At 53.4% G+C, this 24,192-nt stretch overlaps 1 protein-coding gene across 1 annotated transcript in view; it reads right to left on the reverse strand.

Annotated features, from left to right (window-relative positions):
• Megf8 (multiple EGF like domains 8) overlaps positions 1-24,192 on the reverse strand; it is a 43,040-nt gene that overhangs the window by 15,693 nt on the left and 3,155 nt on the right. Inside the window, exons 2-30 of the mRNA XM_003464538.4 lie at positions 19,554-19,717; positions 19,122-19,328; positions 18,253-18,433; positions 18,084-18,172; positions 17,132-17,547; positions 16,579-16,724; positions 16,328-16,450; positions 15,526-15,680; positions 15,118-15,237; positions 14,632-14,776; positions 14,379-14,542; positions 11,596-11,796; positions 11,017-11,217; positions 9,845-10,081; positions 8,937-9,055; positions 8,721-8,852; positions 8,512-8,625; positions 7,979-8,227; positions 7,316-7,515; positions 6,682-6,892; positions 6,337-6,586; positions 5,735-5,867; positions 3,620-3,867; positions 3,432-3,542; positions 3,180-3,298; positions 2,652-2,859; positions 2,017-2,197; positions 1,254-1,417; positions 328-472 (exon numbers count right to left, since the gene is read on the reverse strand). Of these exons, the coding sequence (XP_003464586.1) occupies positions 328-472; positions 1,254-1,417; positions 2,017-2,197; positions 2,652-2,859; positions 3,180-3,298; positions 3,432-3,542; positions 3,620-3,867; positions 5,735-5,867; positions 6,337-6,586; positions 6,682-6,892; positions 7,316-7,515; positions 7,979-8,227; positions 8,512-8,625; positions 8,721-8,852; positions 8,937-9,055; positions 9,845-10,081; positions 11,017-11,217; positions 11,596-11,796; positions 14,379-14,542; positions 14,632-14,776; positions 15,118-15,237; positions 15,526-15,680; positions 16,328-16,450; positions 16,579-16,724; positions 17,132-17,547; positions 18,084-18,172; positions 18,253-18,433; positions 19,122-19,328; positions 19,554-19,717 (5,133 nt within the window). The remainder of the gene's footprint in view (positions 1-327; positions 473-1,253; positions 1,418-2,016; positions 2,198-2,651; positions 2,860-3,179; positions 3,299-3,431; positions 3,543-3,619; positions 3,868-5,734; positions 5,868-6,336; positions 6,587-6,681; positions 6,893-7,315; positions 7,516-7,978; positions 8,228-8,511; positions 8,626-8,720; positions 8,853-8,936; positions 9,056-9,844; positions 10,082-11,016; positions 11,218-11,595; positions 11,797-14,378; positions 14,543-14,631; positions 14,777-15,117; positions 15,238-15,525; positions 15,681-16,327; positions 16,451-16,578; positions 16,725-17,131; positions 17,548-18,083; positions 18,173-18,252; positions 18,434-19,121; positions 19,329-19,553; positions 19,718-24,192) is intronic.

Genomic DNA, 24,192 nt, shown 5'->3' on the forward strand with positions numbered 1-24,192 from the left:
TTTGCTGCTGAGTACAAGGAGCCTTAACTGTGTGGGTGGGTGGGTGAGGGTCCTGGGATGGAACCTTTGCATTGAACTACAGCCCACCCAACCCCACCTCACCCTACTCCTTTTTTCTTAAACTTTATTTTGAGACAGGTCTCACTAAATTGCTAAGTTGCCCAGGCTGGACTCAAACTTGTGATCTTCCTGCCTTAGTCTCCCAGAGTGCTGGGATTACAAGCACGTGCTTGGCCTGAGTGCCTTCTAATGAGTAGGGGTCCCAGAATAGATATGAGGCTCCCCAGGTTGTCCCTCAGCCTTCCAAGGAGAGCGAGGGGAACTTACGGGTGAGGTCAGGCAGGAGCCAGCTGTTGCAGTTGACCTGGTAGAGCAGAACATCGCTGCTGAACTCATCAGGGTCCGAGCGCCCTCCAAGGACCACCATGGTGTCCCCTAGCAAGGCTGAGGCATGGAAAAGTCGCGGACGGGGCTGTCAGGGAGACACCAAGCAGGGAAGGGCTGTCAGAGTCCACTCCCTTGTCCCATATGCATCCTCCCAGTCCACCTGCACCCTTCAATTTCCCTTCGTGCCCATCCATCTAGCTCATCCAGTCCTTATCCTCCTTAATCTCACTCTCTTCCTCTTGTACCTCCTGGATCCCTCAGAGCAACCCAGGGAGCTCTCTCCTTTTCCCTGAATCCCTGGAGGCCCCACAACCTATGTTGCTCTCCAAGCACTTGGCCCAGACTCCAGATGGAAACCCTATTCCTCTATGATTCCTGCAGGTGGGCTGGGGGGTGAGGCTTCTGAGGTACCTTCTGTGGTCTCCCTCTCCCCAAGAGGGGCTTCTGAATGCATGTGTACAACACACATATACAATGTCCCCACCAGCACAGGTGGCTTCCCTGTGCTCTCACCCTGTCTCCTTGGCATTGTAAGGCAGGTGACGCAAGGAGCCTCGGTCCTGTTTTTATAGATAGCGTGCTGGTGAGGGAAAGGGACCTGCCCGGCCACGCCAAGAGTTAGGGCAGAGCTAGGCGGGCCCATGCCTCTGACCCGTGACTGAGGATTCCTGCCTTCCAATCAGGAATGGAAAGAAGAGAGCAGGGCATGTCATGGTTCAGTGCTGGGAACAGCAAAGGAGGGCAGGCAGGAGGAACTCAGGAGGGAACCAATCCATGGAGTATAGGTGCAGGGGACACTTCCTTCCTGTGGCTTTTTTTTTTTTCCTTCCTGTCTACAGCCATCTGTCTGGACCACTTTTTCTGACCTTTGCTCCCTGAGAGGGGGCCAGCAGGCTCCAGGTGCGGTCAGGACAGTGCAGGGAATAGAGCTCTGGTGACGGGGCTGCCAGCTCCACGTGAAAGCGGAAGCCACCAAATACATAGAGAGAGTCGGTAGCCTCGTGGTACACTGCAGAATGCCCATAGAGACCTGGACAGGAGCAGAACAACCACAGAGATGACAGGAAAGGGCTGACAACCCACAATGTCCCCCCGCCAACCTCCCAGGTTCCCCTCCTCAGTGACCACACTACCACTTCACCGGGCCCTAAGGCCAGAGACCCAGAAGTCCTTCCAAACACCTCCTTCCAGGTGCTAAAGATTCATTAGTGACTCAGGGGAAGGGAAGACAGAATCAAGGGCTGGAAAGTTACAACAAGCTGACGGGAGACAGAATGATACAATGTCAAGACAGTCAATCGAAGCATGGAGAAAAGATAAGAGTTGCATGGGGCACCTGCCTGGCAAGTGCAAGGTCATGAGTTCAATCCCCGGTACTCCCCGCCAAAAAAAAAGAATTGCATGGGGCCCAAGAGTTGAGAACACCAGAGAGGGAGACAGTGGCCACACCGGGCAGGAGATGGGCATCATGGAGCCTGGGGTAGAGAAACTGAACATCACCAGAGATGGCTCCCTGAAAATCTGCGTAGAGTCAGGGGATGACAAGATGGTAATAAGTGCAGCAGAAAATGAATACAGTATGGGAGGGGACAAAGGACATACATGAAGCCGGACAGCTCCTGCTCCCACCTGTTGGGGGTGTCCCGCTCTGGGCTCCCGACAGCCAGGTGCCAGTCGCCAGCTGGTACTCAAGCAATTGCTGGTTGAAGCCATTTTCGGGGGAGTAACCACCCACCAGAATGAGAGACAGGCCTCGGCGGGCAGTAAGGGTGTGGCCAGCAACTGATGGCAACTCCACGGACTGAGGGACCTGAAGAATGGAGGGCCAAGGTAACTGAGGAGCGAGAGGTTGAGGACACCTGTAGGTTAAAGCAAGACCTAGACCCACGATCCCCTCTGAACTGCTAAGGAGGCCATGTGCTCTGTGTGGCTTGTCAAACGCCCACCTTCCGACTAGCAAGGGCTCTGGTCAGTTCTGCCTCCTCCACAACCCTTTCTCAGGCTCAACCAACCCTGCTGTTTCTCAGTCAACTCTGGTTTGTGCTCTCACTGTGTCCAAGGCAGGCCAAGCACAGAAGCACAGGCCTTTGGCCAGGGACTGTGCTGGGACTATAGCGTGACTCAGGATGACCAGTGAAATCCAATGCTGGGACTTCTGTTGGAACCTGGAAGATACTGTCTCCCTTAGTGGGGAACCTGCAGGAGCTTCTGGGGCCATCCCTGCCAGACCTGGCATGGGGATAGGGCTGGGCGTAGATAGTCACCTTCTCCTGCCGCCACTGCAGGGTGGTAAGGTTAAGGACCCAGAAATCACGGGTGACTCCCCCGGCTGTGAGTCCCCCAAGCAGATACATGGCACCACGTCCAGCAGGAACATAGGCAGCTGCATGGAAGGAGCGGGGTGACGGGCCTGGGCCCCCATCCTCAGCTCCTGCCAGCATCTGTGTCCACCGCCGCTCACTCACTGAGTACCTGGGGCCAAGGTACAAAAAAAGCGGCCCTAATGTACAGTCGTTTCAGCAACCTTAAAGTGACTGCGACAGATGTCCCAGCATTCTTAGGGTAACCTTCCTATGACACTCATCTTACCCTTGGAGCTGCACCACCCAAATAGTACCCTAGGCCTGAGTAGCCACTGGTAAGCCTCTGGTGACAAGTGTCCCTCACCTTAGAAGCCTTTCTGCATCCCCAGAAGTGATTTTTGGGTATGACAGACATCTCAGCAGCCCCTGAGGTAACCTTTGGTCATTCAAGTATCCCCTCACCCCAAGGAGGGGATACTCACTCCTTACCTATACAGGTTTCCCAGCAGCCCCTGGGGCAGACCCAGGCCCCCAAACATCCATAAGGTGGCATCCGGTCCCTCTACCATAGTGTGACCCAGGCGGTGCAGGAAGCGGCTAGCAGTGTCCTGAGTGATGGCAGGGGTGCCGGGGGTCAGGACAAGGTCATGACAAAGTGTCAGGCATGGGCAAAGGGTTTACAGGTGGTCCCCAGAGTGGAGGCGGGGAAATGGTCCACAGGACAGATGTGGCACAACTCACAGAGGAGAGACGGCTATCCATGAGGGTCTCCCAGACCAGCTGGCCACCATCCAGCTTTGTGGCACAGTCCAAGCCCCCAAATCCCTCAGCACAGATGCACACACCTTGGCTCTGGGGGCAAGAGAAGGAGGTTCAGAGGTGCCCTAATCACCCCCCATTCCCACCTGGCTGGTCCCATCCCCTAGTACCTGGTTACAAATCCCAGCACCAGTGTGGGCGTTGCAGTTCTCAGGACACAGAGCCATTCGGCAGTGTGGGCCAGCCCAGCCCTGGGGACACCGACAGAGCCCAGCGCCTGCAGCCCCATCCTGGGGCACACACTCCTGGGGCACAGGGCAGCTCCCAGGACCCCCTGACCCACAGCGGGCAGAGCCCACTGAGGCGTTGAAGCCCCAGGATGAGGAGCCATTGGCCTCCCAGTGTAGCACAAGCAGTCCTGTGGGGAGAGAGGCCAGTGTCTCTTCCCAGCCACTGCTCTACCCTATAGCTGGAGGAAACCCAGGGTCATCGGGAAGGGGAGCAGCCCAGTCACTTAAAATCATTGCTGTGATGAACCATTCAGCACAGCCCTCCCTTCACCAACTCATCAAGTTTATTTTACTTTTTTGAAATAAGGTCTTGCTATGTAGTCCAGGCTGTCTTTGAACTCACTATGTAGCCCACGCTGGTCCTGCACTTGTGGTGATTCTCCTGCCTCAGCCTCTCAAGTGCTAGGATTACAGGTGGGCACACCATATCTGACTCCACTCATTTTAAAGGCTAAATCTCAGGTTTGGGACTGTAGCCTGGTGGAAGAGCACATGCTCAGCATGCCCAAGGCTCTAGGTTCAACACTCAGCATCATAAACATAAGCAAATAAAGAGCTACACGGAAGACAAAAAGACAGAGAGACAGACAGCCAAAATCTCTCTCATTCACCCACCAGTTGCCATCTCTTTGGCTGCTACCCAAGGCACTATTCCCATGTCCTGGACACCAGCACCATCTCCCCACTGTCTTCCGGGCTGCCTGTACTACCTCCAAGCAGCCCATGTGATCCTTAAAAGCATAAACTTGACCCCATCCAGGGCAAGCCCCAAACCTTCCCAGCTCCCACAGCTCTTATATAAGACCAACTTTCCTTAGAAAGATGAGCAGGTTTGTGGGTGGCAGAACAGAAATTCATTATGACACTTTATGATATTTTAAATACACCTCAGTAACATTGTGTTTTTCTTAACAAAAGTTCCCTTCAGTAATTGAAAGGGTCCTACAGACTCCCAATTTTACCTTATCCTGTGCACCCCAACTTGGGCTGGGCCCCTCCTTGCTGCTCTCAGTGCTCTGACATCTCTACTTCCAGGCCTGAAAAGCAGCTCTCCCAATGCCTCCAGCTTTCTGCCCGCAGCCAGATTCACCTTTGCAAAGAAGGCCTCCCCAGTCCCCCCGACCTTGCCTCCAAGCAAGGCCAGGGGCCAGCTCCAACCTGCTGCCTCTGTAGAAGAGTAGCTCTTCAAAGTCTACTGCTTTGTTCCCTGCCCCCTCACCTCCCTGAGTGCCTGTGGGCAGTGCCTTTGTCACTTGTTCACTGCTATACTCCAGTGTCTGCTAAGGCCAGCTCAGTGTGGGCACTCAGGAAACATCAGCTGAGTGACTGTTGCCAAGGCCCTTCAGTTCTAGGGGCTCACTGTGGGTCTGGCATTCAAGCAGTCTCCAGCAGGCCAGTTACGATCTACCCCTTCCTCTCCAGCTGCAGTGCTCTGATTCGCAATAAGAAGAAAAGCATTTCCAAACTCTGGCCCTTTCACTGCCTTTCCACCCCTCTCCATCTACTCATAAGGGTTTTTCAACCTCTCAGTGCTACTCATGTTGGGGTGTTAGGGGAAGCAGCTCTGTTGTGGAGTCTGTCCTGTGTGACGTAGAATTCATAGCCTCATCTGTTGTGTGCACAATCCATCCCAGTCACACCCCTAATCGCATCACCAAATGTCCCCTGGGGGACAAAACCATCCGTGAATGAAAACCACTACACCTGACAGACAGTAAAGGACTCTCACATTCTACATACATCAGAGGCGTGCCCTGTATGCCTTTTCTCTCCAGAGTCAGCCCAGTTAGTAAAATTCCATTTTCCTCTCAGCTGAGGAAACTGAAAGCCCAGAGACAAGACAGCAACTGCATCATCCCCACGAGGGATTGCGTCACCCAGCAAGCCTATGGCACCCTTGGCTAGAACCTGGGTCCCCAACCCAAGCAGATTACAAGTGCAGGGCCACGGGATACAAAGCCAGGACAGAAGTCCTACTGCTCCCAGCTCTCATACCAGACAGGGCCTGCACGGTGAGGGGCCTGTCCCGCCGCTGGCCACAGAAGGCAGCTATGAGGCTCCGGTCTGACTGGACAACACCAGTGTCCAGGAAGCGTGGGAATCCATCAAAGGCCAGGACATAGCTCAACTGAAAGGGAATAGAGTCAAAGGTTAGAGGGAGATGCAGACAAGAAAGAGGGGTGCCTAGGGTCTGGGAAGAGGCCTTTTAGGGCTGAGACTGGGCAGACTGTCAAGCCACCAGTTTCCTTCCTGTGTTCAAAGAAGACATGGCTAATCAATTGGGCACTCTTGCATTGAGCCTTTATCTCAATACACAGCCCCTGACAGCCACCACCAATCACCTGACACACCGGGTAGAAGAAGTTACTATCCCTGGTCCAGGGAAGGGGAGTTTGAGAGCCTGGAGAATGGGGGATGGACATTCAGGAATTAGGAAATAAAGTGGGAAATTGCTGGACAGCTTGAGAATAGACTTCGGGGTCTGAAGGCTGAAAAAAAGAGACATGAAGGTCAGAGCCTGTCTGGAAATCCAGATCGGGGGTGGAGGGACATAGCTCTGGCTTGTAAGCCTGAACCCTAGACCCTTCAGTGCTCACCGTGCAGGGGGTGCTGCTGTCAGGGGAGAAGGTAAGGGTGAGTGGGGGACAGAGGGTCCCAGGAGCACAAGGCTGTAGCTCCTCAGTGGCTGACACAACCCATACACAATAGGACAGGCCAGGCCCGGCTCTGGCCGCCCCACCACCTGGAGGCAGCAGACCTCCAAACCGGCGGGACCCCAGAGCCACTGAGGATACGTTGGTGAGGAGGGCACGACCCCCACACTCCCGGAAACAGGAGCCACCGGCCCTGGGGAGATGGAGAACCAGTGTTAGACCAGTCCTGCCCCAGCCCACCATGTCCCTAAGCCCACCCGACTGAGCCCTATAGGCCCTTTGGCTCACCGTGGATCCCCGTAGTAGCCTGGGGAGCAGAGCTGGCAATGAGCACCCTCAGTGTGGTCCTGACAGAAGCACAGCCCGCTGAGGTTGTCACAGTGGCCATGGCGTGGGTCCCCATGCCCGTTGCATTGACAGGGTCTGCAGCCACCTGAGCCCGTGGCGTTGCCGTAGCTGCCAGGCCGGCACCGTTCACAGTGCTCCCCCCATGTCCAATCTGTAGAGGCCCCAGCAAGTGGGACACAAGGTCGGGGCGAGGACAGGATGGTCCAACTGGTTCATCTGACCCCTGATCCTCACCCCAACCCCTGCTGCTTCTAGGGAGTGAAACCAAGGGCCAGACTAGGGAAAAAGAACAAGTCCCAAAATGGGGAACTAAGGCTCACTCAGAGATGGTGACAATGAAACCTGTTTGGCTCAGGAGCAAGGAACGGAGCAAGGGAAGGTAGGTACCTCAGCGCTGCAGGAAGGCAGACTGAAACCCACTCAAGGAAGTCTCGAGCCCCAGCAAGAGAGGAGGGAGCCAGGATGTGCTATTTGCCTATCATGGATGAGGCCCTGGTTTCTATTTCCACACCACCACAAAAAGGGGGTGGGCCCTCAAGGCCCACTGTTGGCACTCAAGATAAGGGCTGCTCACCCTGGCACTCATCGCAGAAACCAGGCCCCCGCTTGTGGCAGTGGCTATGGAAGTTGCAGCCACAGTCTCGGGAGCAGCGGGGTGCAGGGGGTCCAGGGGCAGGTGTGGGTGGGGGCAGGTCAGATGTCCAACCCAGCTCACACACGCAGGTGAAGTCTGGGGGGCCACTGCACACACCATGACCACAGTCTTCCAGGCACCTGAGGGACCATGTGGGAATGAGGAAAGAGCTGGGCAGGTGAGAGACGCCCAGAACATCCCCTGCTCTCCATCCACTGCAACACCATCACAAGGGACTGCCTGTTGCCACAGGTTTTTGGCTGTGTGGGTGAACCTGTCTCCACAGTAACTCCGTCACATGAGAATGTCTGTCTCCATGGCAACCACCTATTACCACTGCGAAAATCCCCTTTCAACTGGATTCTCCTCCATCTCCACAGCAACGCTGAAAACTATGGCCCAGACTGGGAGTGTCCCACGCCAAGGTAACTAGCACACCTTGGGGATCTGCCACCCAAATGAGGTCCCAGTCTGCAAGGTAAAAACCCGAGGCTAAGTGGGGATGTTGGTTCCCTAAGAGGAAGCCCAGCATCATGATGGATTCCTCCCTCTCTCAAGCCCCCACCCTGGGGTGATATCCACAGCCGCTCCTGCCTCACTCACGTGCGATTGCAGTGTGTAATGCCATCACCCTGGTAGCCTCGCTGGCACTGGCACTCATAGCTGAGAGGTGTGTTCAGGCAGCTCGCCCTCGGATGACACCGTGCGAGGCCCAGGCGACATTCATCCACATCTGGACATCGGGCATAAGCCCAGCGGGCAGGGAGGGCCACAGGTAGCCCAAGGCCCTTGCCTATCCACAGAGAGCAGTTATCCCCACCCAGGGGCCCCGAGAAGTCTCCCTGCAGGCACCTAGGGGGGTCAGATGGGGCAATGACACAGATACAGGGAAGAGAAAAAGATATAGGATGGGAAGAAACACAAACAGAAAAGCAAAAAAGGATAAAAGAAAGGCAAGAGAAAATACACAGGGAAAGTGGAGGGGAGAAGAGAGAAATGGAGAAAATGAGATATTAGACAGCAAGGAAAAGGAAAGAGAAATGGGACCGGGCCAGGACAAAGGGACAGAGAGAGAGGCTGTCAGAATCACTGAGGAGGGGGCACCCCGTCTCCAACCCTGCCAGCTGGCCCCTCACCGTCCCAGGGTGGGGTTGTCCTCGTTGCCACACCAGCCACACTCGTGGCTCTGCAGACACTCATGGCAAGTCAGGAAGCCATTGCAGCTTCGGCATCGTGGCTCAGAGTGCACACTGTGGAGGGACAGGTATGTACACGGGGCATCAGAGCCTGGCCCCCTCAGCTGCCTGACACCCCTATCCCATGAGTACTGCCCCCAGGCCTGCACCTGTCATCCCAGCCACGGCAGCCACCATGCGGGTACCGGGCCAGGTAGGCGGCGAAGAGGAAGCAGGTGTGGGTGGACTGGCACCAGGCACACTGGCTGGAGTTGGCCAGGCAGTCCTCGCAGGTCAGACGCCTGGGCATGGGAGCAGAGGCCTTGTCACTCCAGCCTCACCCCATGCCCACGCACCACCCGATGCCTGGGCCCAGTCAGGCTCACTGGCTGCAGAGCGGGGGACACTCCTCCTGGCTCTTCAGGGCACCCCGTCCCCGGCCCCGCCGGCTGCATGCTGCATCCCCTTTGCGGCTGACGCTCTGGTGCCACTCACAGAAGGAGTCCTGGGGGAGGTTGGACAAAGAGTCAGAGCGCAGTGTAGCCCAACTCCCAGCAGCCCCCAGTGCCTACCCTTCACAGTCCAGCCCCTGAACATCTTCCCCACAGCCGCCGGCCTAGGCACTTTCCCGCTTAGCTGCGCACATGTGTGTTCTGCGTGCGTGGCTCCCAACCTTCTTTGTGCAGAGGCTCCCAGAGTTAGGCAAAGGCCACATTCCCTCCCAACCTCAGTGACAGACAACCAGGAGCCTTCACAAGACCCAGCAGGGGCCAAGGAAAACACACTTTGGAGATTTCTGCTGAGCTGCAAGGTGGGGTGGGGTGGGAATCAAAAGGCTCTCTCTGAGCTGAGTAGGGAATGAAATCCTGGAGTGCTACATCTTCCCCGCCAGTCATGGGAAGAAACCCTCTCAGGGGAAGGGGATGCAGTAGAGGACACACTGGAGCTGGCAGGCCTCGAAATCTACTCTGGGACTCCAGCTGCCTGAGAGGGGAAACAGCCCTCTGGGGAAGGAGGCTCAATTGCATTTTCTGGGCGTGGCAGGAGGGCATATCCTGACTCCCAGGATATGTTTTATGACTCTGGAAACCCGTCTTTCCAGGCCTATTTCCTCCTCTCCCCTTCTGTTCTTGCCTGCAGACTCAGGACAACAGCCCTAACTGTCTACCCTCCACACCCAATCAGAGCTCCAAGGCTGCCCTGTCAGTTCTGGGGGACCCTTCCTGTCACCTGTTCTGGCTGCCTTTATGTTGAGACCCCAGCCCCACATCCACCCCAACGACCTGGGAAGCACCTGGGTACAGGCATGGCAGTCACGATGCTCCTCGCAGAGTGGGCAGAGTGCAGGCACCAGCACCAGCAGGGACCCGCCTGCTCTATCGTCCTCACAGTGGGCCCCACCCTGGCGCAGGTGGCAGGTGGCACTGCTCAGGCACCAGCCACAACCCTGGTCCGCCAGGCAGCCAAGGCAAGAGGAATAGGAGGCGCAGGCAGAGGAGCGGTAGGGCTCCAGGAAGAAGAAGGAGATCTCCTGGAAGCGGGGCACAAGAGGGTCAGGAGTCAGGCTCTGCAGCAGGGGTCAGAACCTAAGAGCCTGTGACTAAAGCTAAGGGTTAGGGTTTGGAGACCAGATTGAAAGCTAAGCACATAACAAGTCAGGATTTAAGAAATCAGAAAACACAAAAACCAGGGTTACAGTGAATTTGGAGACTAGAGTCAAGTATAGAAAGCAGGGATCAGGCAAGCAGAACCTGAAGATACGGATAGGGTCAGAATACAGGATCAGCACTACAGAGTCGCTCAGGGACAGTGTTTGCCTACCATACAATGGTGCCTCAGTTTACAAACTTAATTTGTTTTATGGCTTTGGGAAAAATGGCTATGTTTTTCATGAAGTAAATGGACATGTTTGTCATCCAAGACAGAGTTTGAGAACAGAAGCAAAACTTTGCCACACACTTGTTTGCACAACAACTGTTTGCAAACCAAAGTGTCTGTGTACCAAGGTAATAACTATGGGAGGCCTTGGGTTTCATCCCCAGCACCACACATGGATAGACAAATGGATGGATAGATGGATGGATGAATGGATGGGTGGATGGACGGATGAAGAGATGGATGGACAGACAGAAGGTAGAAAGAAAGATAAATAAGAATTTGTCTTTTTGAGACAGCGTATTGCTATGCAGTTCAGGCCGGCCTCGAGCTCACTTTGTGGCCCAGGCTAGTCTGGAACTTGCAATGATCCTCGTACCTCAGCCTCCCAAGTGCTGGGATTACAGGTGTGTACCATGCCCGGCTCTAAGAATTTGGAAAAGATCCAGAATCTGGAGCCAGAGGTTGGTGTATAGAGAGTTAAGGTGAGGTCCAGAGCTCAAACAGCAAGAGTCAAGGAGTTAGTTTGTGGCCTGGGGCTCAGAAGGCCTGAGTCTGAAGGCAGGATTGGAGGCCAGGCTGGGCACTCACACTGCCGCCTGGGACGCCAGTCCGATCCCACAGCAAAGTGAGCTCGCTGTGTCCAGGGCCTGCGGAGCCGTTGAGCTGTCCCTGGATCTCTACTGCATACTTGTGGCCTCGCCCGGGCAGTGGGAAGAGGCGAGCGGATCCAGGGCGCTGCAGCCTCCTCGTCTCCTTCTCTTGCTGAGCCACCCAGCGCCCCACCTCCTCCTGGGGTAAAGACAGACAGGGCCCTCAGAACTCTTCATGTTCCGTCCTAAGGCCCCCCAAGCCCCTAACACCCCTCTTCCTCCTAAGAAGGTTTAAAAACCTCCAAGTCACTCCCAAACCCCCCCGACTCACCCCCTCTTTTTGAGGGAGCCTGACTTTCTGACTCAAATCTACCTCTCTTTTCTTCTAAATTGTCAAAATTCACCAAGTGGGGCTTATGAAGCCCCCACTGCTCTCCTGTTGCTCTAAGGACACATCCCACACCTCTGGCTTCTCCCCAGTCTTCCCCTTGAACCTTCACATCACCTCAGATGCCCTGTGCCACATCCCCAACCGGCATTCACCAAATCCAGCCCCAGATGTCCCAGGCTCCCTCACCATGTTCTCCGTGTCTGGGCCACGGGCCATCCGGGCCAGCACGTGTAGGCGTTGAGCCCGAGCCCACACGGTCACATCCTCGGCACCTGGTCCGCCTGGCCCGCCTGGCAGCAGGGGGTGGATGAAGCCACGGTAGACCAAGGACACGTCTGTTTCAGGGCTAGGCGTGAGGGTGATGGTTGTACTGCGGACAATCGAGACCTGTGCCAGCAGAAAGGGAGTTTGCATGTGAATCCTTTCTGACATGGTCCCCAAGACCCCTCACTCCCTGGGCCACCTCAGAGCCAGAGAAGACGAGTCGACCCAACTTTCTTCCCCACTTACTCAATGAGAAACTGAAGTAGAGGGCAGAGCTTAGGCAGAGGTTGTCCCTCTTAGAGAAGTCAGGACTCTAATTCAAACAACAGATGACAGGGCCCAAGAGCCCACTCTGAGCCCCAGTCCAGCTCCTTCCCCAGGTTACAGAAAACTCCAGGACTGGACCCTTCAGTATCTTGTTCCCTAACTCACTATCTTTCTGTCTAAACCCTTCCAAGTCCAGGTTCAGGGTTCCAAGTGACAGCCATCATCTATGATTCCTAATGTGTGACTTTATAATAGCAGAAAAATGGAACAACACAAGTAATGGTCACTGAGAAACTTTACATAAACTGCAACAACACTAAGGAAATTGAATATAAATGGAATACTACACAGTCATAAAAAGCCTGGCATGCCGGCATACTCCTATCACTCCAGTCACTCAGGAGGCTGAGGCAGAAGGACCACCTGAGCACAAGAGTTCAAGATTAGACTGGACAACACAGTGAGCCCTCATCTCTCCTCCTGAAAAAAGAGGAAAATATTTCCTAAATTCTACTATGGAAAAGCTTTTCAGGAAGTGGTAACAGAGAGTAAATCTACTTTTTGTACAAGAAACAAAAATAATAAAATCACATTTACTTATATTTTGAAAGTAGACTCTGGGAGGATGTAAAAAAATCTTCTGGAGAGTTCTAGTGGTCTTGAGCCACATTGCCCTTGACCACTGTAGGAGTAAGAAGGGGGATAGGTGGGAGAGACTTACAACCCAACACTTTTTGAACCACTGTAGTTTTTTTTTTTTTAAATTAAGTTTATTGGTACATTTTAGGTATATATAAGGATATATACATTCATCATAGGGAATCTGTACCTGTACATGATATAACTTGTAAATCATTGTAGTTCTTGAACATGTGAATTATTTTCTATTTTAAAAATCAATATAGAGCCAGGGATTTAGCTCAGCAGCATAAGGCACTGCCTGGCAAGCTTGAGGTCATGAGTTCGATCCTCGGTACCAAAAAAAATATCAATATAGAGCCACTGTGGAAGTTTGGCAGTTCATCAATAACTTACATGTAGAACTGCAGTACAACCCAGAAATTTCACACCTGGGTACTGTAAATACCTACAAAAAATTGAAAATAGGCCAGGTGTAATGATGCATGCCTATAATCCCAACCCTCTGGGAGGCCAAGGAGGAGGATCGCAAGTTTGGGCAATGCAGAAGTCTGTCTCAATATAAAAATTTATTTTAAAAAGGGCTGGAACTGTAGTTCAGTGCACAGGTCCTGGCTGCATTCCTTAGTAATTTCAAAAAAAAAATGGAAACAGCTGTTCAAACACAAGTTTGTACACATATGTTCATACTAGCACTATTCACGACAGGCAGAAGGTGTAAACAACTCAAATATCCATCAGCCAATGAACAGATAAACATTTGTGGACCACCTATACAATTTGCCATAAAAAAGAATGAAGCTCTTTTATGAGTGAAGTTAGAACATGGATTAGCCTTAAAGATATTATGCTAAATGAAAGAAGCCAGAGAGAAAAGGTCACAAGTTATACAAGTCCATTTATATGAAATGTCCAGTGTTGGCAAACCTAGTGGTTGCCACAGATGGAAGATACTGGGGAGATGGAAAGGAGTAAGTCTAGGATTACTTTGGGAGCCGATAAAAGTATCTGTAAACTAGGTGTAATGGTGCCCACCTCTAGTCCCTTGAGAGGCTAAGGCAGGAGGATCACCACAAGTTCAGCCTGGGCTACATGGTGAGTTTAAGACTGGCTTGTTAATAGCAAGACTCTGTCTCCAAAACAAAACAAAAATGTTCTGTAACTAGACAGTAGTAATAGCTACACAGTATAGTAAGTGTTAAGTATCACTTATGGCAAATTTTACATGCATTTTTGTAAAACTTTTGGGATATAGCTCAATAGTACAGCATCAGCCTAGCATGAGCAAAGGCCTGGTTTGATCCCCAGGGCTTAAAAAAATAATAGCTTTTGACTGGAGCTGTAGCTCAGAGGTAGAGCACTTGCTTAGTGTATGTGAGAACCTGGGTTTAACCCTTGACTCACCACCAAAAATATACATACATATAGCAGGGATTTAGCTCAGCACCATAATTGCCTGCCTGGCAAGGAAAAGGTCATGAGTTCAATCCCCAGAACCAAAAAAAAAAAAAAATATATATATATATATATATATGTTTATATATATATATATATATATACACACACATACACATACACACACGCATGTGCACACACATATATCTATGTGGCAGCTCATTCCCTGGAAAGTAAAGACTGTTAAACACAAAAGTGAAAGGACTCATTTAGGGATGGGGATATAGCTGTCTGCAAAACCAGACCATGAGTTGATGTCTAGTACCACAAACAAAATCCATTTGAAAAAGGCAAACCCCAGGCACATGGTCATCCACCCCCATGGGGCCCCTCTGGCTGCCCACCTTGTCAGGCTGGGAGGCGTTGGGTGGCTGCTGGAAGGTGAGCAGGTGCAGGCCAGGCAGAAAGCTCTGGGTAACACAGGCCTCCAGGGATGTGACGAAGACAGGCACCGGCCCCCACCAGCCCACAGTGCCTGAGATCTGCTCCCCTCGGCAGCGGGCCTGCTCTGTGAGGACAGGGATGTTAGGGGACTAGGAAATAAGTGCAAGGAGTTCTGTCGCCCTACCTCCACACCCACTGCCACTGGCTACTCACCAGGTCGAGGGAGGCAGCTCTCATTGTGAACACACCAGCCCAGGGTACCAGGCCCCCTGGGAGGGGCGGTGGGGCTGCTGAAGGCTAGGCATGCCTGGCAGTCACCCAGGAGGCGGCCCAGGCCCAGGCAACTGGCAGCCGGACACTGTAAGGAGAAGTGACAGGGCTGTCTGACAGAACTCAAGGGATTCTGGGAAGGGCTGATACAGGGGTCCTGGGGTGGCACAGGCCAGCAAACTGAAGAACGGGAAGCTGAAAGCAAGGAAGGAACCTGGAAGACCAAGGACAGAAGTTGGAGGATCCAGGGACAGAGACATAAGCTCAAAAGGATCAGGCTGGGGAGTGCAGGGATCAGCAGCTGGGAGGTAGGAACGAGGATCCCGAGGGTCAAAGGAAATCTCTGAACTAGGAGAAAGTCTTTGACCACTCAGTTTAGGCAGAGGCTGAGGGCAGGTCAGGGGACAAGCATCCAGGACAGTCACTCACAGCCCCTGAGGAGGTCCCAGGAGGGGGTGCAGCTTGGCAGGCCCCCTGACACCAACTGCATTCAGGGTCTCGGGAGCAGACACTGTGGTCGGTGTACATGGAGCAGTAGTCCAAATGGTACTGCAGGGAGACGAGGGGATGAAAGAGGAGACTTCCAAGAATCTACCCATTTTGAACCCCCTGGGGGCCCCGAATGCTCAGCACCTAAAACCCCATCCATTCTTGCCTCAGTCCCAGGAATCCTCTATCTCTTCTTCCCACAACCAAGGGACCCCTCTCCCTCCTCTCATGGCCCGAGGGACCGGCCCCTCCTCCTCCTAGGGACCCCTTTTCCCACTTTCTCCTTCACCTGTGGGAACCATGCTACCTCCTCCCTGGCCACCCTCACCCTAGCATCCCAGTGCTCACGTCTGGGGCAGGTGCCTGGAACACGAAGGGGGGCACTTTGTAGGCCATCAAGTCCCCACGAGGCCGGCCACTGTACCCCCCAGCCACCAGCAGGACACTGCCACCAAGCACAGCTGCCACATGTGAGTACCGGCCACTGGGAGGCGCTGCTCGCCCTAGGAAAATACAGGATCCCCACCCCCCACCCCAGAATATTAGCTTGCCAATTCCTCTCCTCTACCTGCATGTGTCTCCTGCCAGGAAGCTACCCTGAATCTCCTGATCTCTGCCCAGCCTTCTTGTTGCTGCTCCGGTCCTACCTGACCAAAGAAATCCTCCCAACCTCCCTGGTCCTGCAAGGGCTGTCATTCCCTCACCTCCCCAACACCAACAAGGTCCCAACACCCCTTCATCTTTCAGACACAGCCTGATCTTTGAAGTCAGAAAGACTTGGGTCCAAATCCTGAGTGTGTCACTTCTTGGATCAGCACTGGCTGGGCAAAAGACTCAGCCTCTCTGAATCTTGGTCTGTTCTATAAATGGAATCATCATTCTCCCAGCCCCTAGAGGGCTGCCTCGGTCTCACCTGTCTCTGTCTGTCTAACACCAGCTCTCTCTGGCCCGCCACTCCCAGGCCAAAAGACCTGAATGGACCTGTCCCGTCCCTGGCAGATTAGGCCATGGGCCAGACCCATCAGTTCCATGATTAGTTCCATCATGTCTGGCTGGCCCAGGAGGGACACAGGCAGCTCAAGCCCAGATGCACTGTGAGGGAAGGTAGGCCTCTCAAGATCCCCTAGGGGGAAACAAAAGAGCCACTCACCCTCAGGGGTTCCTGGGGGAGCAAGCTCAGCCCCCGACACCCACTGATGGCAGCCAAGGTGGTAAAAGAAGATGCCATCTTCATAACACTTTTCCTCCTGGTAATGGGTATGCACGTTGCCACCTAAAAGAGGAGAAAAGGGGCATAAATAGCTGGCAAGACTGAGGGAGGTGCAGATGCCCACATGGAGGGCCTCAGCTCAGGCCCAATTTGGACCCCTGGCAGACAGGCAGGACCGAAAATCTCCTTACCATAGACGACCATGTAGTTGCCCAGCACACTGGCGGTATGGAAGGCTCGCTCCCGTGGGCCCTGAAGCCCATCCCGGCCCTTCAGGGTCGTCCACACACGTCGATCCACATGGAAGAGCTCAGTGGAGTTTACTCGAACAGAGAACCTACAAGAAGGGACAAGGCAGGGGCTCAGGGAAATAGGGCCCCTCTCCCTCCTCTGGGCTCTGAAGGGCCATGTGACAACTCGGGTCGGACATCAGCCATGACCAGGGTTGTGTCACCTCCTACCTAGACACTCCCGATGGCAGAGCTGTCTAAGTCATCTCCGAGTTACCTGTACATCTGACAGGGGTTTAATGAATGGATGAAGGTGTGGGAATGTGCAGGAAGACAGTGACTGAGAAACTGCATAAAGGATAAGGTGTAAGAGGGTGAGTGAATGAACAAGGGGAGGAAGGAAGGAAGGACTAGACTGACCACAGGAGTCTGTCACTGGGCAAAGACCTGAAGTTGCTGGGGAGCTGGGCTTGTCTGGCAGTGAGGGACAGGGGTGGTAGGACAGCTCACTCACCGAGCAGTGGAGGGCCGGTGTCCACCATGGACCAGCAGGGCACGGGATGGAGCGTGGAACACCATGGAGTGGCCAGTGGCAGCAGGGGGTCGCCCACCTGCCGGGATCACCTGCTCCCAATATCCTCTGCTAGTGCCGCCAAGGCAAAAACGGAAGAGGTCAGAGGAGAAGAGGTCATGCTGGGTGCGACCGCCGGACACATAGAGCCAGACGTCATCCACCAGGGCAGCTGCGTGACCTGCCAGGCCTGGGGGCCCTGAGGAGCTGGAGGCAGCTGGTGCCAGGAGCTCCCAGTGGCCCCCACCCAGCGGGCTGAAGACCCACACATCATTGGTGAGCGAGCCATTGGCCAACTCACCGCCCATCAGCACCAAGGAGCCTGCCCAGGCCACAGACACATGGGAGTGACGGGCAGCCTGTGAAGAAGACAAGAGACAGAGATGGAGAGGGCAAGAGGCAGTGACACAGACAGAGAACCACAGCCGAACATGAACAGAGGGATGCAGAGACAGAGAAAGGTGAGCAGACGGCGAGAGAGATAGAGACAAAGACGTACAAAGGCAGAAAAGAGACAGACACATCAAGGAAAAAAACAAAGGTAAAATAAAGGAACACAATAAGAAAGGGAGGAGCAGGGAAACAAAAATAGGAGAAATGACACAGAAAAGAGAGAAACAGGCCCAGAGGGAGGGAGATGCAGAGACCAAGCGGGAACAAAAGAAAGAATCGGAAAGACACACTGACGAGAAACACATGGAAGACACATGGGAGGTAAAACAAAGCAAGGAAAAGAAAACCGAGCGAACAAAGGCAGAAGCAGGGAGATGCAGTTCCCACATCAAACGATGGTGCTGGGACAGCGGGTGGGGGAGGAGATTGAGACAATGGAGGTCACCCCCAGGGCTGGATCTGATGCGGGGACAAGTTCCTCCAGCCAGAAGAGGGTCCCTACCGGAGCAGGACTCAGGTCCCAGCGCTCCCAGGTGTTAGCAGAGAAGTTGTACAGGACGAGGTCACCCAGGGCCTTGTTGAGATCCTGGCCTGGGCAGGGATAAGTGGTCTTAAGCCCAGCCTTGGGTGGCCAGGCCTCTAGACACAACACGTCCACCCAACCTGCTCACCTCCAAAAACAGCCAGCAGTCCTGGTGGGGACAGAAAGGCACCAGCTGCCCCAATACGAGCAGAGAAGGCAGGGTCCCCAGCACTCACATTGTGCCACCAGCCAGCCCCCTGGTTCTCCCACAGATGCAGGTCACAGGCACGTCCCAGGAAGCCAGGCTCACAGCGGCATGGTCCCAGGGGCTACGGAAAAACAAGATATAAAGACATGGACAGAGAGACAGGAGGGGACACACAGAGGTATAGCCCAAGTGAGACAGACAGGACAAACAGGGAGGAGAGATACACACAGAAAGGGAGAGAATGGAAAAAGAGACCGGAAAAAAGAACAGAGGGCAGAGCCAGACAAGAAGACAGACAGACAGACAAAGGGAGAGAAACACAGGGCACAGGAACACAGCAAAGGAAGACGGAGAGGCGGAACAAAGAAAAGGGAAAAAAACTGTGAGGTCAGTGCTTAGCCTGGGCAGAAACAGCTCAAATAAGGGAGGTGAAGGCAGCGAGGGCTCAAAGTGAGATCCAGGTCCTAAACTGGAGGTGCACCGTTCAAGTAAGGCCAGTGACAACAGGACAGAAGTCATGTCAAGAGGCCCAAGGCCACACAAGGTGGCAGAGCAGGAGGGAGCTGGGTTTGGCGGTGCCCCCAGGAGAGGACAGGACAAGGACAGAGCAGGAGGAATGGACAACAGGCAGAGGAGAGGTGAGGCTGGAGTCACAGATCAGGAAAGGATCTGTCCACCATCTCAGTGTTCTCATGGTGGGACCTCACTGGAGGGGCAGTTTCAGGCAGGAACCCTTGTCTCAGAAGCTGGATCGGCAGGTGTGCTCACAGATCCAGGCCCCAGAGGGGCAGGGGACAAGGACAGCTCACCGAGGCACAGGTGCCATGGCTGCCACAGTAGGCCGAGCACTCCTGCAGGCTGCAGTCAGGGCCACCCCAGCCTGGCTCACAGGCACACACTCCTGCAGGCTGGCACTGCCCATGGTTCTGGCAGCCACCCGGGCACAGGGAAAAGCGGAAGGAGGCGTTGAAGCCCAGCAGATTGTAGTTGGCATCGCTGAAGAGGTGCAGCAGCATCTGTAGGCACAGAGTGGAGAAAGACTAAGAAGATGCCCACTACCAGGGTACCTGGAGCCCCACTATCTTTGTGGCTCTCCACCTTCCTTTGTCCCTTCCTTCTGATGCCCTGTAGCTATCTCTCTGTCCCTCTGGTTTTCTGTTTCCCTCAGTGTCTCCATTCCCATCTACATCAGGCCCACTAGATCTTCCAGCCACAGTCCCGCTGCCCCTAACCCTACTAACCTTGCCCGAGGAAGCCTCAATGGGTGGAGGACGGGTGCTCCCACTCAGACTGGCAAGCAGCGGGCCCCTGGGGGAGTCCCCGTCATACACAAACAGGTAGTCATATGTGCATTCTGTGTCCAGGAAGAGGAAATCCAGCAGAATCCGGTGCTGGGGACTTGGGGCTGTGAGGTGAGCACAGAGAGAGACCAGGGTTCAATATGGGCTTCTCCCCAGCCATGTAGCATGCAGCCCACCCACCTACACCATGCCAAGCCCCAGGGATGCAGAGGTGCACAGGCAGTCAGGCCGCAATCCTGACTTGCAAGAGCTCCTGATCTCACAGCCCGAGGAGAGATCAGAGCTGTGGGAGCCAGAGGCATAGGAGCCCAGAGGAAGAATCACAATGTCAGCACTACAAGCCAAATACACACACACCCCACACACACAGCTGGACATGGTGGTGCACGCCTGTAATCCCAGCACTCAGGAGGTTGAGGCAGGAGGATTGCTGTGAGTTGGAGGCCAGCCTGGGCTACACAGGGAGTTCAAGGCCAGCCTGAACTACATGGCAAGACCCTGCCTCAAAAAAGTGAGAAAGATACAAACACCCACAATGTTCAGATGGGGAAAGTAAGGTCCAGAAAAGAAACACCATCTCAGTGGCCATAGATTTCACACATTGTTCCTGATGCCTCATCTGCACTACACATGTGTGAGCTTTATACATACCCAGGCCCAATGCTCAAGGTCCAGGCTGAGACTCCCTGGCCCCCATTGAACACAGCTCGCAGGGAAAGTCGTGTTTCTTCTCCCTGAACAAAGGTTTTATCCTAGAGAGCCACAGTTCCCTCTGCCTTGCCACAGGGCCTGTTCACTGCAGTGGCTGTAGGCACAGACTTAAGCTACACTGCCTAGGCTCAAATCCCAGCTCTGCCACTGATGATCGACGAGCTGTACAGCCTTGGGCAAGTCATCTACCCTCTCTGACCCCATTTCCTCATCTGTAAAGCAAACTTTTTAGGCCAGGGCACTGTGGTACAGTGCTTGCACAGCATGCATGAAGTCCTAGATTGTATCTCTAATGGCACGAGAAAGAAAACGTTTGGGGCTACTTCTAGCATTTAAAAGTGTAAGCTGGTTTCCTGCCCTATGTATCTGGGAAGAACTTAGTTCCTCTACTAGAAACAAGGCAGCAGAAGAGACATTGCAATTTCTGCAACTAGGGAAAAAGAAGCCTGCAGCTTTCAGCTGGATGTCGCAGACTGCTCCCTACGAGAGCACAGCTGTTGTGCTATGAAAAGCCCAGCCACATGGAGAGACCACGTGTAGGACTTCTAGCTGACAGCCAGCATCGACAGCCAGTCCTGAAAGGGACTTCCTCAGACACTCAGTCTAGATGAGCACTCAGATGACCGTAGCCCCAAATGACATCTGACTGCGATCGCGTGAGAGGTGACAATGCCTATAAAGTGCTTATCGCAGGGCCTAGCACATCGTAGTCAGAGCTTAACACTGTCACTATTCTTGTTTCCTGCAACATCTTGGTTCCAGAAGGTTCTCTTATACCCACATCCTGCACTAGAGGGCCTCATGAAACTACTTACTGCAGGCAGCTCAGGGGAGCCCTCTGGGCAGGGAAAACAAGGAGACCTGGGCTCCAGCTGTTCCTGACCTGCTGAAGGACCTGGGCCAGCCCTTCCCTGTTACCCTCAGCACACTCATCTGGGTATTGGACATGTTAATCTGCCACTCTCTCTGGCTGCGTGACCACAAGACAGTTCCATGGGTGCTCTGTGCCTCAGTTTCTTAGGCTGTAAAGTAAAGACAGAATTCCCCATCCACTAAGGCTGGTTTGACCATCTAATGTGATGATGGCTCTAACCTACTAGCACAGAACTAGGATGCTTACTAATGTGCACTGCCCAGCCCTCCTCGTCCTTTCTCACCTCATCCATTTCAGTGTCTGCCCTCCAGTAGTTCCCTAGAGTGGTTTCCCGAGGGATCTCCCCAACTTGCTCTCTGGCCCAATCTCTTCCTTGCTCCAGCGTCCTACATGGCTCTTCACTATCCTAGGAGAAAATCCACCTCCTGAACCTGGTGCTTGCATCCCAATCTTGTCTCATATATTACCCCACTGCTTGCAGCTCTAGGAACAGCAAAACCTTTTCTGTTTTTGTGTTTTCCCACAGTACCAGGAAACTGATCCCAGGGCCTTTGCAGTGAACTACATCTCTAATTGCTCTATAGTGTTTAGTTTGTTTGTTTGTTTTGTTTTGTTTTTTGAGACTACTTGCTATGTAGTTCATGCAGGCCTTGAAATCACTATGTAGTCCAGGCTGGCCACAAACTCATGGCAATCCTCCTGCCTCAGCCTCCTGAGTGCTGGGATTGCAAGCATGGTCACCACGCCCAGCTTTAATTTTTAATTTTGAGACAAGGTCTTATTAAACTGCTAAATTGATCAGGCTGGGCTGAAACTTGCACTCCTCCTATCTTAGCCTGCCAAAATTCGTTAGAATTACAAAACAAAATCAAAAAACACACTTAAGTGAAAATGGTGCATCATTACACCAGGCTGGACCAGAGGTCTTCTATGAACTCTGTCTAGACCACATCTTCCCTTCTTACCAAGGAACTTCCCCTCTTCCTCCACAAAGCCTTCTTGATGTCCATAGTTAAGAGTCCCTCTTTGGGGGTTCCCACAGCCCATTATAACCTTTATTCCTCTGGGCCACAGTCATCGGTGCCTAGGTTTAACTCTCCTACAGCCTGGGAGGCCCACAGGGCAGGGCCTGGACTTGGGCCTCATCCCTCCCCAGCCCTGTCCAACACAGGCCTGGTGCTCAGCAGGAGCTCAGCAAATGCTGGACAGCAGAAGGAATGCCTATGAGAAGACTACGAGGCTGGCAGCTCTCCCTCGGGCTCTGAGCAGAATTCCCAGCATGGACAACAGAGACAGATCCCCAGCTGTGGTTTGAGGGATGCAGAAGAACCATTCAGCTGGGCCAGGCAACCAGACCTCCCAGAACCTCACCAGCCTCAACCTAACTCTACAGTACGGCCTCTGGACTCACAACAAGGCCGTCTTTGTACAGTGCCTGCTGGAGACCAGCTCACCATCTGCCTTCCCAGTTCCTCCCTGAGTTCAAGGTCTCTTGTTTCCACCAACCCCCATGCCATTTCCCACAGAAATCCAATCCCAAAGCCCTGCCCCCTGCCTCCACCCTTGCTCAGAAGCAGGATGCTCTCCTGCTAGGCCTAGGAGGTTGAAGCCTACATAAACACCCACGTGGTACAAAAGCAGATGAGTTGGTTGCTTATTTTTTAACAGATACAGGACGGTGCTGGTTCTTAGGGGTCGCAGGCACTGAGGAGGTCAGTAATAGAGGGCGCCTGCAGGTTTCCCAGATGCCTCCTGCACTTCAAAATTCAGTCACTTGGCCTCTGACACTGACTGGTAAAACTCCACAAACATCCGAAACTCTCCATACCGCTCACCCCTTGGCCTCTGCCCCACTTCAGAACTCATTTTCTCCTGTCTCCACCCTGCTCCTTTACCTCAGCTTGAAAGCAATATCCTGCTGCTGCTCAAAAATCTTGAGTTAGGCATGATAGTGCACACCCACAATCCCAGCACTCAGGAGGCTGAGGCGGGAGGATCACTGCAAGTTCAAGGCCAGCCTGAACTGCATAGTGAAACCTTGCCACAAAAAGAAAAAAGAAAAAAAAAACTTGAGATCTTCCAGCAGCTCTCCTGAAGCCCCCATAGAAAGGCCAAGTTCCTTAGATGACATTCAAGGCCTCTCTCAGCTTCTGTCTCCTTCTCATCGCCTGATCTACAGTGCAGCCAGACCAGACAAACCCACACATGGATCCTGAGATGCACAAGCCACCTTCATATCACCATAGGTGATGATTCTTTTTCCAACCATATACATGTAAACTCCTATGCGTGTTTCAGATCCCTGCTGCAGTGGCCCCTTCTCAGTAACAAAGAGCAGATTCCCTCCCTCCCGTAAGTCTACCCACCAAACCCCTGCACCTCTTTCTGGCTCAACCCTGAACACTGTCTCAGTGAGCACACAAGGGCTGAATGTCATGTTCCCAACTAGTCTGAGATTCTTCAAAGCCAGAAAATGATTTATACTCCCCACCACACACTTTTCATTCTGCTCTCACCCCATTCCATTCTTACAGGAGTGGCTCCCAAGCTGGGGACAGGTAAACACCCCCCCAAAAAATCTGCCTTCATCCATACCCCACAAAGCAGCCAGCACAATCTTCTAAAACAAGTCAGATCAAGTCTGGCCCCCACTCAGTACCACAGACAAAAGCTAAGCTTCCTGCCAAGTGAAGTCCTGCATGAGCAGGCTTGTCACACCTGTGGCCTTTGCCTGTGGCCTCTTTCCTCTCCTTTGAGGCCAGCTCCCACCTCCACTGCCCTGTGAAGCCTTCTGGGACTTTTCCTGCCACTGCCTTTGGACTTCTCTTCTCTTTCCCTATTGCTCTCAAGGTGCAGCTCAAAACCAAAAGGTCTTGCCCACTCTGGCTTCTCCCAGCACTGAGTCCTCTAGCCAGCAGGTTATCTTCTGGTACTCTCTTTCAGCACCGTTGATTTCTAGTTGCTCAAAAGCATCTCATGTGCCTGTCTCCAGCC

The sequence above is a fragment of the Cavia porcellus genome, unplaced genomic scaffold (assembly GCF_034190915.1).
Source record: "Cavia porcellus strain 051 isolate PalLab524CR breed Dunkin Hartley unplaced genomic scaffold, mCavPor4.1 scaffold_7, whole genome shotgun sequence".
Lineage (NCBI taxonomy): Eukaryota > Metazoa > Chordata > Mammalia > Rodentia > Caviidae > Cavia > Cavia porcellus.